Source organism: Corvus kubaryi, unplaced genomic scaffold (assembly GCF_017639235.1).
Source record: "Corvus kubaryi isolate FWS band 111438036 unplaced genomic scaffold, C.kubaryi_AGA036_p1.0 split3-37304, whole genome shotgun sequence".
NCBI classification, from domain to species: domain Eukaryota; kingdom Metazoa; phylum Chordata; class Aves; order Passeriformes; family Corvidae; genus Corvus; species Corvus kubaryi.
The window spans coordinates 1446212-1460963 of record NW_024582087.1 but is presented as its reverse complement, the minus strand read 5'-3'; the positions used below and the strand labels follow the sequence as shown (position 1 = coordinate 1460963).

Sequence of the window (14752 nt, the reverse complement as noted above, 5' to 3'; positions counted from 1 at the left end):
GGGGGGAGGAGGGAGTGGGGAGATGAAAGAAGGCCTCTCTCCAGCTTTCTCTTCCAGTTCCCACACTCAGCCGGTGTGGAGAGCTCCTAATGATTCCCAGCCGCACCTGGAGGAGGCCGCCGAGGAAGCGGGGCCTGTTTGTACAGCCAGCACTACAGGCCCCCATCGCCCCACCCGTGCTATCTGGGGCGGCCCCACAGCCCCCAGCCAGGTCACCCTGGGCGACAAAGCGCCTGAGATGACGCCTAAGGACGCGTGTCCCACACCAGAATTGGCTCTGGGGAAAACCTTCCCATGCCCAGCTCGGTGGACTTCAAGCAACCCCTTCCCATGGAGGTCAAACCCCGCAGTGGGGTGGGTTGGGGACAGTCTGGGGGCTCAGGTGGCCCCTGGGGCTGTGCTGAGGCAGAGATGCCCCTTCACGCTCCCCAAACACGCACCTGAGGGCAAGGAGCACCGGGTGGCACCGTGGAAGGCAGCGCTGCCATTTCGGGCACGTTGGCCCGTGAAGGACACCAAGGAGAGGGACATGGGCCACCAGGTCACCTCTGGCGGCACCGCACAGCCCTCCGCGCCCTCTCGTGGCACCCGCTCAGCACCACAACTGGCCCGGACCCTGTCCCTGACCCTCTCCCTGTCCCCATCCCACCCCCATGAGAAATGCTCCCCTGTTCCCTGGGCCGAACGCATCCCCATCAGGACGGCCGTGAATTCCAGCACGGACAACAATGTCCACTCGTGCTCCAATTCCCACCAAAAGTCAGCACAGGCTGGGGAAGCCAAGCTTCCCTCACAGTGCAATCAGAGCAGATTTTCCCTCATTTATTCTCCCTGGCATCAGCAGCTTCTCCAGGCGACCTGTGCCAGAGCCTCACCACCCTCAGAGGGAAGAATTCCTTCCCAATATCCAATCTAAAGCTACCTTTCCTCAGCTTAAACCCATTTCCTCTCATCCTGTCACTCCATGCCCTTGTCCAAAGTCCCCTCTCCAGGTTTCTTGTAGTTCCAGTAGGTCCCAAGCCCCCCTCTCCTCTCCTCTGCTCCCCTCCCAGGGGGGATTATGGCACAGCCCCATCCGTCCCAGCACTGCCAGCAAAGCTTTGAAGCGCAGCCCTGGTAACGGAGCCTCCGCTGCAGGAATGGGGAAACGCCGGGACAGGGAGATCTCCGCCTCCGTCGCTCGCTGGTCTGGGCAGAACGGGGAAAACAAGGCAGCTTTTTATGAAAGGGCATCTCCAGGCAGGGAGCAGGGTGGGTTTGCCCTGTGGTCCCAAGATCTTTGCCCTCTCGCCTGTTGCTCCAGCCCAGCAGCCAAAGGGTTATTCCCACCGGCGTGGGTGGAAGCTGCTCCCACAGAGCCATCCCACAGCTCCCTTAAGGACCAACACCGAGGGACAGCGACGATTCCCAGTCAGAGCTGGACAATTCCCAGTTCCGGGGAGGTGGAAGGTGGGTTCATGTACCCCCCTGACTCCTGGCGAGGGGCCAGGCCCTAAACACGAACCTTCTGGAGCACGTCCCCAGGAGCTGGCCCAGCTCAGAGCTGCCTCTTGGCTTCCTCCGGCAGCCAGCGGGGCCGTGAGCGGCTCCACAGCCGCCCCGTTGAGTCACGGCTTCGTTGGTGGCCTCGGTTGGTGTGGGGTGGCCCTGGGTGCGCTCGGGGGGGACCATTTTAGGCACCGGTGACAGAGGCATCAGCAACCGCGGCTAAAAATAGCGGTGTCGAAGGGACGAGCTGCTTGGGCTGCTCAAATCCTGGCACGGTGCTGATAGCAAGTGCCCTTTGCTTGTTCTCCTGCCGCCAGGTCCCCTTATCTGTCCTTCCAGCCCCGGGTGTTTCTGTCACCCTGTCACCAGGTCCCCTGCCCTGACATTTTATCCCCCTGGGGTGGCTGCAGATCCCTGCTCAGGGTTGTTGGTGCCTGTTCCGCCCTCCAGGAAGGGTGTAAAACCAAACGTGCTGCAGAGGAGCTCCCAGCTGGGATCCCTGATGGCCAACGCCACAGCACAGACCTGGATTTGTGTGGTCCCCACACACCGGCACCTGCAGGGTTTTCACTGCACTTCGGAGCGCTCCTGGGTTTCTGCTTGCCCTCCCTAAGGAGTTGCAGTCATCCTCTAGACCTGACATTCCTGCTGGATCATTCATCAGTTTTGGATTCACCTTGCTAGGAAGTTCCCAAGGCCAGGTCGGACGGGGCTTGGAGCAACCTGGGATAGTGGCAGGTGTCCCTGCCCGTGGCTGGGGGTGGCACTGGATGAGCTTTAAGGTCCCTTCCAACCCAAACCAGTCTGGGATGTTGTGATTCTGTCACAGTGATGGGGAAACTGAGGCAGGGAGGTGTCACAACTTCCCTGGTGCACATGGAGGACCAGGAGAGCAGAGACCACTTTCTGCCTGCCCTCCCTGCCGTGGTGTCAGGGGTGTCCCCCCCTTGCCAAGACACCCCACAAACTCTCAGGGTTAAATCCTGGATTTATCATGAAAAGCAGCTCCTGCTATTCAGGGCTGTGATTACCTCGGGAACATCTGTGCTGACAATTGCTGAGTGGCAGCACAATTCCCACCAGCTCTGCCTCCGCCTCCTCCTCCTCCACGGGCTTGATTTCAAAGCACGCTCCCTGCAAAGCCCTGCCGTGCCTGATGAAGGGAAAAGCTTGGAAAATAGGCAGCAGGATCAAAACCTCGGGCTTGCAGCAAAGCAGAGCCAGGCATCCCAAATCCACCTGCACAAACCTCTCCCTGACCCTCCCTGATCTCGGTGTCAACCCTCACAGTCAAGGGCTTGGGGTTGTCTTTGCAGCTCTTGGCGTTGCCGTGGACATCCCGACCTCCCAGGACTGGCTGGGCCCACCTGGACATTCCCTGGTGCATCACAGGCTGGAATCTGTGCTGGAATTTGATTTTTTAAATTTTTTTTTCCCCTCCAGGCGTCTGGTGGAAGGACACGGCAGGATTGGGGATGGGCTGGGGGAAGGCATTCCAGAGAAGCAGGAACGCTCTGCTGAGAGCCATCCACCCCTTAAATGAACACCCATAGCAGGGATGCTGCCCTGGGGCCTACGGACATTCCTTGGCTATATTTGGTGATGGATGGAGAATTTGTTGCTTCCCCTCAGTCCATCTGTTCCCCTCATTGGCAGGGAGGAGCCAGGGCTGCAGTGTCGCTGCTCGGATGGAGCCGGTACTTCAGCAGCCATGAATTTCCTCCATCGAGCTTCTGCTGCCTCCCACCTGTTGGCTGGGAGAAGATCAGGATGACAAAAGTCTCCTGCCAAGCTGTATTTTTACCCAGGGCTTCATCACGAGCCCAGGTGCCCACAAAAGCCGCTCACGAAGCAGAGGGAGGCGGTTGTATCACGGCACATCCCACCCCTGGAATCCCACCTCTCCCACAAGTCTCCAGTCCCAAACCAGGTGCTTTAATCACATGTTCAGAATTCCCCTGAACCCCAAAACCCCTTTTTCCCTTCTTGTCACCCCCACCCCATCACCATAAAACCTGGGAGGTCCCAAGCAGGGAGCTCAGACCCTGCAGCAGGGAGCCAAACACTCATTGTGAGAACGGAGGCAGCCGGGCTGGGACCAACACGGTTTATTAGGGAAAAACACCCCGAGGGATTCCACTAACATGGCAAAGAACCACCAGAGGACAACGAAGTGAAACCCACAGCAACAACACACGGCAGGAAAAGTCCAGTTATCAGCCAGGACAGCACGAGAGGCCCGACCCCGCTGGCCCTCCCAGCCCGAGGGGACACAAGGGAAGTACCCAAGTCCTTGTCTTCCAGTTGTAGTGATGGAGGAGGAAAAAAAACCCTAACAAAACAGAGGAAGCCACGTGTAGAAAAGCAAAAGGGGCAGCCACGATGGGAATGGAAAATCCTCCCTGCTTGGGAAGGATTCGGGGAGGTCTGGCTCACCTGGGGCCCATTTCCCAGGCCCCACATCTCCCAGGGAACCCCTAAGCTGCCCTGGCAGCAGGAGGAGCCGAAGCAGGGTCACCAAACCCCTGCCCCCAGCTTGCATCCAGCTCCCTGTGCACCTCAGAGCCTGGAGAGGCAGCAGGAATCTGCTAAAATCTGCCCCAAAACCAGAAGCCAGCGCTTCCCCGGAGCTAACAGCATTCCCAGGCAGGGCACGCACCTCCCGCTGCCAGCCCAGCCCTGCCAACACCAGCGTTACCTCTGGATCATCCCACGGGCACATCCCCGTGTGCCCGACCCCCCTGGCACCCTGCCCCGTTCCCGAGGGCTGCCTGACGATCCCATTCCTCCTGCAACATCCTCTCCCCTGCACAAGCCGGGCTTGGCTGGGCTTCCGCGATCTTCAGGAAACACCTTGGAAATGTTTACTGGGAGGCCAGGCTGTGCTCCCCCTCCCAGCTGCCAGAAAGGTCTCCAAGGTCCAGTTCAGATCCCAAAATCTTGGGTTCACGTTAAACAAGACGAGACCTTTCTACAAACCTGAATGCTGGCGGGTGCGGTACTCGGAAACTCATTTCTCCCAAGATTTTTTGGTTTGGATTGTAGACCTTCCTCCGAGGTGTTTGTCGCCCAGATGTGACAGTTAAGTCTGTCAAAAGAATTTTTGGGGGGGGGGGAAGAAGTGCAATTTGCTTTTCACTTCTAGAGCAGGATTTAGTGCAATGAGAAAAGTCTCCTGAGCCACTGAAGGCATCACCAGCTCGGTTATTTCTGTATTCCTCAAACAGGTGATGACTCCAGCTCCAGCCTCACTGTTTGAGCTGAGACTTCCCTGGAAAGAGCCAGACACTCAACGTGGAAAATTGCAGCCCGTGGAGTTTGCAGAAAACTGTCTGATAATATTGAGCATCCTTCCTGCTCAGCCGTGGGGTGTCGTGCAAAAAGGAAAATGGAGGAAAAAAAAGAACCCACAAGGAAGAAATAATCTTTACATTTTCCTCCTGAGCGTCTCCTCTGGGACAGGGCTTTGAGCAGAAATGTCAGCGTGATTTTCACACCGGTTTCTCTCCGATTGATTTCCCATCCTGTTTTTTAATCAGAGATTTGGTTCTCTCACAGCATCGTTAACAGAGGTGTCTATTTTAGGAAGCACCAGCGGTTTTAAGAAGCTGAGGAGAAAAAGATTATCAACTCATATGGGCTCAGCCTAGAAAGGGAGAAAAAAAATCCTTTAATTGAAATCCCCAGGCTGAAGTTCTCTGCAGATTTACCTAAATGGACTTCAAATGATGTCCCTAATATATCAGGGCCTGCTTTCAACTTAATTCAAGCCCTGGCCGTGTCTGCAGCCCTTGGACAAGCTGGGCTTTGGATGCCTTGCTGAGATCATTAGTTTTAAGTGCTAAATCATGCAAGTGTGAAACCCAAATATAAAAACCTGGGCCGACAATACACCAGCCCAAAGCTCCAAGCAGGAAACAGAATTTTTTTTGTTTTGTTTTGTTTTGCTTGTTTTTTTTCAAATATGTCAAAGTATTTGTTTGTATTTTTCCAAATTTAAGCTGGCAAAATCTTGGCGAAAGTTCGGACACTGAGTATTCTCTGGTTGGGAAGCAGCAGCTGGGGCTGTGAAGGAACAATATCACAGTTTAATTTTAGTTAAAAGAGACAAAATTTTGTTTCAAAGCTGCTCAGAAGGTTTTTGGGCGCTCCCAACTTTCCAATTCAACAGTTCAGCCTAAACATTTGCTTGGGAAGCCAGAACGCTTTGGGATTCACGTGGGGTTTTAAATAAATAGGTTAAACCCGCCCGGCACAAAGATCCCACACAGGGCAGACCCATCCTCGAGGGATTTCGCCTGAAGCGAGCGCGGAGCGCGTGGACGAGCTGGGAAAACGTCTCCTGGCACAGAGGAGCCTCCAGCCCCACGAGGAACAGCGACAACGCCGCAAGACCCCGACGAACAGAGGCATTAAGGAAGCTTTTCCTCCTCTCTCCCTGCCCAACTGCGGGCTGAACTCCCGTTTCCAGCACCGACGCTCCCTGCCCTGCGCGCCACGGCCCACGGGGGGTGGGGGTGATGTCCATGCCAGGGGCTGTGGGGACCACCCAGCCCCACTATTTGCTGTTGGGGGTCTGCTGCTTCTCCTGCGCTGGCCGCTTGTGCTTCTGGGCCACGCCGTAGGGGACGTGGGCGGCCACGGTGCCCATCTCCTGGGCTCCCTCCACGTGGAACATCTGGTCGTCGAAGAAGATGTGGGGCCGGATCTTCCTCAGCAGCGGCCCCTTGGGAGCCCCGGCCAGGAACAGAGCCTCGTCCGTCTCCAGGCCCCAGCTGCGCAGAGTCTTTAGGGCCCGGGCCCCCGAGCTGGCCGCGCTCCGTGCCGTCACTAGGTACGTGCGGATGGGACACTCCAGCCGCAGCCCCTTGGAGTAGAACTTCTTCTGCAGCTTCCCCAGCGCCTCCAGGAAGCCCTTCAGGGGGCCCTGTTGGAGCAAGGAGATGCCCCCGTGCCATCCTTCCAATCCCACACATGCTGGATAATCCCTTCACCCTGTGAGCCCCCCCAAAAATGACCCCACAGCCACCCCTGGGCCAGCAGCTGCTGCCCTACCCCACCTCGCACCCCGCTCTGGCTTGATCCCAGAGTTGGGAGCGTCCCCACGAGGGCTGCCTCTGTCCCAGAGCCTTTCCCTGCCCTCAGCCCAGCTCTACCTGTGCCAGGGGCTTGTTCTCATGAGCCTTTTCGTGCTCGAAGAACATGTCCAGGCCGTGAGCCTTCACGATCTGCTCCGACTCATCCGAGAAGAGCACGGCGTCCCCGTCGAAGGCCACCCGCAGCTGCTTCTCCGACACCTCCAGGTCCCTGCTGGGGCTGAAGATGGTGGCTGCAGCGATCCCTGAGGATGAGGCAAGAGGTGGCAGTTATCCAAGGATCCGTCCCCGTGGCTCGGCCGCTGAGGAGCAGAGCAAAACACGCCGGGCTGGAAGCAAAACGCCGCGAGGAAATGCGCCCGGGAGCACCTGCGGCTCGGCCCCGAGACCTCCCACTGCAAAAACAAAGCCCCAGACGACAAATCACCCTTTGCATACAGGAATTAAGGAGGAAAATCACCGCCTTTGCCTCGGGAGAGCTGTGGAGCTGCAGGAAAGGCTCATTTCTATGGAAACTGGAGGCTCTTTGGAGCATCAGAGATGCGGGGCAAGGCAAACCCTAAGTGCACGTGGGCTTAGGGACACGGATATTGCAGATATCCTTCCTGGGATCAACCCCCTGAGGGCTCCAGGCTCCCCCCGCTGCCCCCCGCCACGAGCTGGACCCCAGACTCACCCTCTTCAATGGCCCCACTCACTTTCTCGGCGTCGGAGGAGAGGTAGAGGTTGGTGTGATAGGCCTTGAGGTAACAGATGGGGCTGTTCCCTCCCGTCATGCAGAACCTCTCGATGAACAGATCTGAGGGCAAGAGGCACCGCAGGGTGAGCCTGGCTGCTCCTCAAACCCAGCCTTGCTGCTGGAAGGAGCGGGGTTAATTTTGGTCAGCAGCCAGAGCCCCTTCCCACCAGCCAGCCCCCAGAAAACCCGGGAGAAGCGGGAAAAAGGGGAGAAAACGTTTCCTTTTCTCGGTGCCAAGCAGTGACACCACCCAAAAGCCACCAAGGACAGCTTTGTCCCCATCTTACCGTAGTGGTTGATGCTGTTGATCAAGCGAACCCCGACCTGGGCGTGGTTGTTGGTCATGAGGACGATGTCGAAGAGCTCCTCGCTGTCGGGGTAGAGCTCACGGAGCTGAGCATTCACCGCTTCCAGCGCCTGCAGCACCCCAGGGACAGCGGGGTGGGTGTCAGCCAGCCCCCTCCCAGGTGTGGCCCTGACCCATCCCACCCAGAACACTCCTGCTCACCAAAACCCCGACCCCAGCTACGCCCCGAGCCAAGCTGATACCAGCTGGGAAAAAACAGATTCATTTTTGGGGGGGGAAAAACCCACCTAGCTACTCTTCTGTTTTCAAACACGAAAGGTTTTGAGTAATTAAATGAGGATAAATCAACTCCAAGTTGCAGGTTAAGTGTTTTTCAAGCAATCAGAAACAAGTCTCGCCCCACAGAGCTGATTAATTTATTCATTGGGAACGGGTTCCAGCACCCAAAACTGCACGAACTGCAGCAGGAGTGAGAAAATATTTTTCAAGTTCAAAATGCCTCATTTCAACACGTCAGAATTAGAAATCGGCCGACTCGGGAGCAAGGCTAAACTCAGCCAATTTACAAGAATAACTAAATTGTAATAATAATCATAATTAAAAAAAAAAAAAAAAAGACAATTCCCTAAAGGGAAACTTTAAATGCGATCCAAGGAGATGATTTGTTCAATTCTTGGGCTCAAGATGGAAAATCCAGCCCTGGAAGCAGCACATCACTTGCTGGGAGGTTTTTTTTGCCCTCTGTTTGCTCCGTGGCTCCATCCCTCCTGCTCGTGTCCACCCTGTCCCCACACGAACTCTGTCCTCTCCCCAAAGTTTTTGGGGACCACAGCGCTGTGGCTGCTCACCTTGACGAAGGGGAAGGCGGCCCCGGGCAGGAAGGGCTCGTTCTCGTGGTCCAGCTGATATTTCACGTAGGCCTCCACCCCTTGCTCCGTGTAGATCTTCTGCTCCTCCTCCATGCGGAACAGCGCCCGCGAGGACACGGCGATGGTGATGGCATTCTCGGGCTTTGGCTGTGGGCAGAGAGGGGAAATCAGAGAGGCAGCCCCTGCTCCCAGCCCAGGGTGGCACCAGCTCACTCCCAGCGAGAAAGGCCACGGGGTGGGTGACACCTCTGAAGTGATCTGGAGAGCAACAGAGCAGCTGCACCCCCGTCCTTCAACAGATGAAGCCCTGATGCTCCATCCCCACACATTCGGGACACCTCAGATCCCATTCCCAAGCCCTCCCGCTGCAAACAGGTTCCCAGAACCCAGGCAGACCCTGCTGGAGCCCACGAAGAAGGGATTTGTGTGGCTTTTCCCACCCCCCAGCCAGGAAAAAGCCGCGCTCTGCGGCTGAGCCAGATCCACATCCCGTGATGCCGTCCAGATGTGACAAACAGCCCGTGCCAGCTCAGCTCCTCTGAACACTCCATACAGTTATCGTGGGTGGAAACATGACAAACAGGTGGTGCAAGCAATGATTTATGAGTCATTGTTATTCACGTTCGAGGGCTCGATCCAAAATCCAAATCCAAAACCTCCTCCAGCTGAAGGCGCCTCCAGAGGGACCTGGCAGGGACAGAGGGGACGGCGGGAAAGTCAAGCTCATCTTGACCCCCACTCGTCCTCCATCTCCCCTTGGAGGGCAGGGAGGGTGTTAATCCCCGTCCCTCACTCACAAGCACAAAAATAACTTAATTACTGATGGCCAGTGAGGAATCCTGGCTGCCAGGACAGCAAATCCTACGGAGGGACACTGGCACAGGGAGCCCTGTCCCCTACAGAGGAGTCCAGGGGCTCCCTGGGAGCTCAGGGATGTGTTCCTGCGAAATCCAGGCTGGCAGCGCTGCAGGAGCACCTCGCCCCTGCTCCCCTGTGATTTCCAGGATCCTCTGTGATTTCCAGGATCCTCTGTGCCGGGTTATCCGTGAGTAATCCTCCAGCAATGCCACTTGCCCAGGGTGGACGGTGCCTCCTCCAGCTGCTCCGCACACCCAGCTGCTCCAAAGTCCAAGCTCCCACCCTGCCTAGGGCTGAGCTTTACGGGGAGCAGCAGCCTGGCAAGGCCGAGCTGCCCCGTCCGCACCTCACCGGGGATTCGCTCCCCGCAGGGCTGGGCTCGCCCTGGGGCTCGCTCTGCCCCCAGCCCCACCCCGGGATGAGTCAGTGGGAGCCTCCACGCCATGCCCAGCGCCAGGTCCATCCCAGGCACTTCTCCAAAGGCTGCATCCTTCCCCAAAATCCCCCAAATCCCCAGCAAAGCGATTAAACAGCGGGCGATTAGGACGAGACACAGATTAGCTGGGGCTGAGAACATCACTGCGGCCACAGGGACCCCTTTCCCGCTGCGTTTGCAGGGAAACCGGATCCCGTTGGGAAGTGGCTCTCTTAGGAAAGCAAGGGAACAACCCCCAGCACAGGCAGGACCTGACCCACGACACCAGCACCGCTCCAAGTGAGCCACAGCCAGGTGCCCGAAGAGCGTCGGCTTTTAACTGGTCACGGGCCAAGCCTTGGCACCTCAGCTCATTAATTAATAACCCTGGTGTCATGGGCCATTTATTAGCTGAAACTATTAATAACTATGAAAGGTCTTGGGACATCCGGTCATTAGGTGGAGTCCTGCTGCTCCATCCTGCTCCCAGATCCCTGCGGTGCCGGGTACACAGGAAAGCTCCCAGGTGTTTGCTCCCTGGTCCTGGAGCAGGGTCAGCCCTGGAGGGAGATTCCCAGCAGAGAAAACAGGTCAGCAGCCCAAATGTAACAGCACTGAGGCGTGTTCAAGGGGCTGAGAAGGATGTTTGGGGCCACAAGCCAAGCCGGGTGCCTAGAGGGAATTTCCCTCTCCCTCTCCCCCCCACCGGCGCACACCTTCGGCACCTTGCGCAACAGCGCCGGCTGCTCAAGGTCCCTTCCCCGCCTCCGAAAGGCTCCAGCCCTCCGGGAGGTTCATTTAAGAGGCAATAAACACAGCAATAAAAATAACCCTCAGCTCGGGGCCTGACTCTGCCCCAGCGTGGGCTGCTGGAGCCCCGGGTGCCTGCGGGCAGGGAGCTTCTGGGAATGGGACCTGATGGATCCTGCCAAGGAAGATTTGCACCTTTTGGAGCACTCGGGGCAGGAAAGTCTCACGCGGGTGCTAGCGCGGCTCCCAGCTCCGGCTGGGCTGGAACGGCCCCGCTGTTCTCTGGGAAATGCTGACATTTGAAAAATGAGGCGATTTCTGCGCTGCAAGGAGGGATCTGCATTTTGACATTTCTTTGAAGTGGAGGTTTCATTTGGAAGCGTTCCCTCCCCGAGGTGGTTTGGATGCCTCTCTGTCCCCATTAGTGCTGCAGATGGTCATTACGACGCCCAAAAATGAGCTTTAAAAAGCCTCAGGAACCGCGGCACCTCAAACCCTCCGTCTGAATGCTGCAAACAACCCACCCAACCCCACTTTTCCCCAGAAATTGAGATGTTTCAAGGCAAACACCCTTCTTCTCTAACAGGAAACGCGTGCATGGGAGGGGTCCCACTCCCAGTCCTGGCTGGGATGGATTTGATCCCACAGCCCCCATCCCACCACAGCCTCCTGCTCCGGCTGCCCCAGCCCCAGAGGGCTCGGGCTGAATCACAAACTCTGTTTTCCCCTCAGAGCAGCATCCAAGGTCAGCCAAGGTCAGTGAAAGCTCATCCAGCACAAGTCCAGGCTCCTCTCAGCTGAATCCAACTGAATTTGCTGCCTGGGGATTCATGGTGAGCTCCTCTCCCTTCCCGCGGGAAGGTCAGATCCAGCCCTGTCCTGAACCTCGAGCAAGAAGCTGATGATGGGTTTAAGAGGAGTGTGAGCAGGGCAGGGTGGGGAAAGGTCCCATCCCAATCCTGGGTCTATCCCTAGGGTCAGCAAGACAGGAGGGACAACCAGGGACATGTCCCACCAGCCCAGCCCTCCGAAGAGGAACATCAGCCCTTGGCACAGCTCCAGGGGGTCCACAAGGTCCAAACCCCATCTCAGAAGTGTAAAAGACCTCTCCATCAGGCTCCAGCTCCATCGAGTGCAAACCCCATCCCAGACCCCAAACCCCCCAGTTTTGGGGGAAAGGTGTATTTCAGGAGTGACTGCAAACAGCCCAATTTTCCCCTTGCGGACCCAGCAGCTGGCAGCCTCTAAATCGCTGCTCTAATCAGATGTAAATCCCCAGCAGCCCCCCAAGGATTAGAGGCAGACATTTGGAAATCCCACAGGCTGCCAGGATGCGCAGCAGGACCGTGTCCTCGCACCCACGAGAGCCACAGGTGCCCAAAGTGCCACCCAAGCCCAGCAGCTTCACTGCCACCACCAGCAGGAGCCACAGTGGGGACCCCATTCTGCACCCCTCGATCCTTTCACACTGCCTGGAGCTGGACCCAACCCCGTCCCAAAACCCTGCAGGAATTCTGGCAGCTCTGGGCACTTCCCTGGATGCTGCAGAAGACCAGATTCTTGTGATTAATTCAATATTCAGAGGTGGATTTTGGTCACGGAAAGGGAAGAGGAAGGGTTTGCTCCAGGGTCAAGCGCTGTCCTCACTCCAGCTACAACATCCCAAAAATCAGGCACATGGGAGAGACCGATGGGTCCCGAATGGGTGCCCAGAGGAAGGGAACCAGAAGAAAACCAGCTCCCCCTGGCCCCCCTCGGCGTCACCGGAGAGGCTGGGGGACATTTCCAGCATTGCTGAAGGGTGACAGGTCTCATCGCTGACCTCCCTGGCAGGAGCGGCACCGGAGCTGCCATGGGAAGAGCTGGGACCACTGCAAAGCAGGAATGCCCCGATAACCCGTTCCCAAAATCACCTTTTCTCCTGCCACCTCGCAGCTCCCACAGCTCCCTCCTGCTCCCTTTGGCCAAGAGGACGGACAGACCCAGCACCCCCAAGGGTGCAGAAGGACGACGCCAAACCCCATTTCCCGAAGGAAATCCTTCAGGACCTATCAGTCTCACCCATGTGCCCGATTTTTGGGATGTTGTAGCTGGAGTGAGGACAGTGCTTCACCCTGGAGCAAACCTTTCCTCTTCCCTTTCCATGACCAAAATCCACCTCTGGACACTGGATTAATCACGAGAATTTGGTCTTCTGCAGCATCCAGGGAAGTGCCCAGAGCTGCCAGAATTCCTCCCGAGCCCCCTGCTCGGGATCAGATTAAAGTTCAGGGCGACGGCCGGGGTGGTTTTGAGTTTTCCGAGAACATTATTTATACTGCGGAAAAGCGCCCTGCAGCCATCCGTCACCCCGGGGCTGACAGCTGCCTGGCGCTCCGAGGGCAGCTGAGCCGGCTGCCCGCCGGGCACGGAGCCCCCAGCCTGCCCCAGCAGAGGGGCACAGGGCCTGGCATCACCCCCAGCCCCACAGAGAGGGATGGCACAGCCCAGCTGCAGGATCTGAGCGCCCCCGTGCCTCAGTTTCCCCCGCTGGACAGCAGGGATGGGTTACTGGCCACAGAACTGCGAGGAGAGGAAGAGGTGAAGCCTGGGCTGGCATCCATGGGCAGAGCATGGCATGAAAGACAAGTAGCTGCATCCTGCCACCGAGCCGGGCTGTCCCTCTCCTCTGGGAAGGGCACGGGCAGCAGCGACGGGAGCTGGCAGCGGCTCCAGGACCGGGGGTGGCACTCGGGTCCCCAGCAGGGAACTGCCCCAAGCGAGGGCTTGGACACGTCCCCTCGTGGAGAGCTCACACGCAGAGCTTTGCCACGGAAGGTGCCACCAAGGCGCCCACCTCGCCCCCCACCAGAGCCCCACGTTTCGGGGCTCCCACAGCCCTGAGGGTGGCTGGGGCGGCTCACAGGCTGCAGGGGCAGGGCCAGCTCGCCCCGGGCACAGCCCCAGCCCCGCCGGGCTGCCAGCCCCGCTCCCCCGCAGCTATTCCAGGGCACGGCCGCACTTCCAGGCGCTCCCGTGTTCAAACCCGACAGGCTCAGCCCTCGTTAGATAACACAGGCTGTCCCTGTAATCTCCCGGAAAAGGCGAGCCTGGCAGGGGAAGCGACACTCTTGTGACAGCCCGGGCAGGGATTCGGCTCCTGGGCTGTCCCCCGGCTCTGTCAGTGCCACCCCTCCTGTCCCTGGCAGGGCCTCCTCCCTCCTTGGCGCAGGGGACAGGCAGCTCATGGCGCACCGGGCCACTCTGCAAGGGCACCTCAGCCCAGGAGGGACCCAGGAGCGCCACAGGGATCTGCAGCAACCCACAGAGACCGGGGGCATCCGGAGAGACCCCAGGCAACCAGGGGTAACCCAGGGATGCCATGAAGGAGCGCCTGGAGAGAGCCAGGGCATCCCCAAGGACCTGGATGGAGGCAGGGGATCAAAGAAACACCAGAGACACCATGGGGGACCCCACAGAGCCTGGGGGAGATGGGGAACATGGAGACACTCCGGGGGACCCCAAAGTACGTGGAGGAAAGGGGCCACCGGGAGGGACCCCAGAGAGCCTGGAGGAGATGGGGGACCCACAAACACCCGGGGGGTTCCACGGGGCAATCCAGAGACGATGAGGCACCCAGGAGGACCCCGGAGAGCCTGCAGGAGATGGGATATCTGGAGAGCCCCGGGGGCCCCGGCGGGAGATGGGGCTGGCGGGGCGGGGGCTGCGCCGGGAGGAGCGAATCCCCCCGGGGCAGGGAGCGCTGCGCGGCGCCTCGGGGGCTCTCACCGATTTGGGCTTCTTCTTGGGGGCGAGGTTGTCGTAGAAAGCCTTGGCTTCATCCCAGGGCCGGCCCGGAGCCCCGGCGGGGCCCGGCGGCTCCATAGCGCGGCGGCTCCGGGGCACCGGCGGCTCCGGGGCACCGGCGGCTCCGGTCCGTGCGCGGCGGCGGCTCCGCGCGTCCCGGGAGCTCCCGGAGCCGGGGCCGGCCCGGCGGAACGCGCTTTATAAGGCATCCCATGAAGCTCCGGGGTTTCAGTCCACCGGGACACGGATTAACCTCTTCGGGACCGAGCGCTCCTCGCCGCCGCCGCGCTCCCCCCGGCGATACCGGGGAGCTGCGGGGAACCGAGGAGGGAACCCCCGCTCCAGGGCAGAGCCAGCGCCGGGGGCAGCGAAGCCCCGGGAGTGAGGGGAAGGGGCTGGGGACAAAGGTGGCATCAGCAGAGCCCCGGGAGGACACGGAGCAGG

At 58.8% G+C, this 14752-nt stretch overlaps 1 protein-coding gene across 1 annotated transcript; it reads right to left on the bottom strand.

Annotated features, from left to right (window-relative positions):
• Positions 1-3581: 3581 nt before the first annotated feature.
• NT5C1A (5'-nucleotidase, cytosolic IA) lies at positions 3582-14444 on the bottom strand. The gene is made up of 6 exons (XM_042015734.1): positions 14291-14444; positions 8479-8646; positions 7611-7740; positions 7261-7383; positions 6645-6829; positions 3582-6415 (listed from the first exon to the last, which is right to left on the bottom strand). The coding sequence occupies exons 1-6, from the start codon at positions 14384-14386 to the stop codon at positions 6047-6049; spliced, it is 1071 nt and encodes a 356-aa protein (XP_041871668.1). The 5' UTR covers positions 14387-14444; the 3' UTR covers positions 3582-6046.
• Positions 14445-14752: the final 308 nt, after the last annotated feature.

What these genes read in the sequence shown, in the direction of transcription:
- NT5C1A (XM_042015734.1), bottom strand. Translation starts at nt 14,386, where the DNA reads ATGGAGCCGCCGGGCCCCGCCGGGGCTCCGGGCCGGCCCTGGGATGAA. An exon ending in CCAAGAAGAAGCCCAAATCG is followed by an intron (nt 8,647 to 14,290) that starts GTGAGAGCCCCC and finishes CTCTGCCCACAG; the next exon opens with CCAAAGCCCGAGAATGCCAT. An exon ending in GAGTGGGGCCATTGAAGAGG is followed by an intron (nt 6,830 to 7,260) that starts GTGAGTCTGGGG and finishes CCTCATCCTCAG; the next exon opens with GGATCGCTGCAGCCACCATC.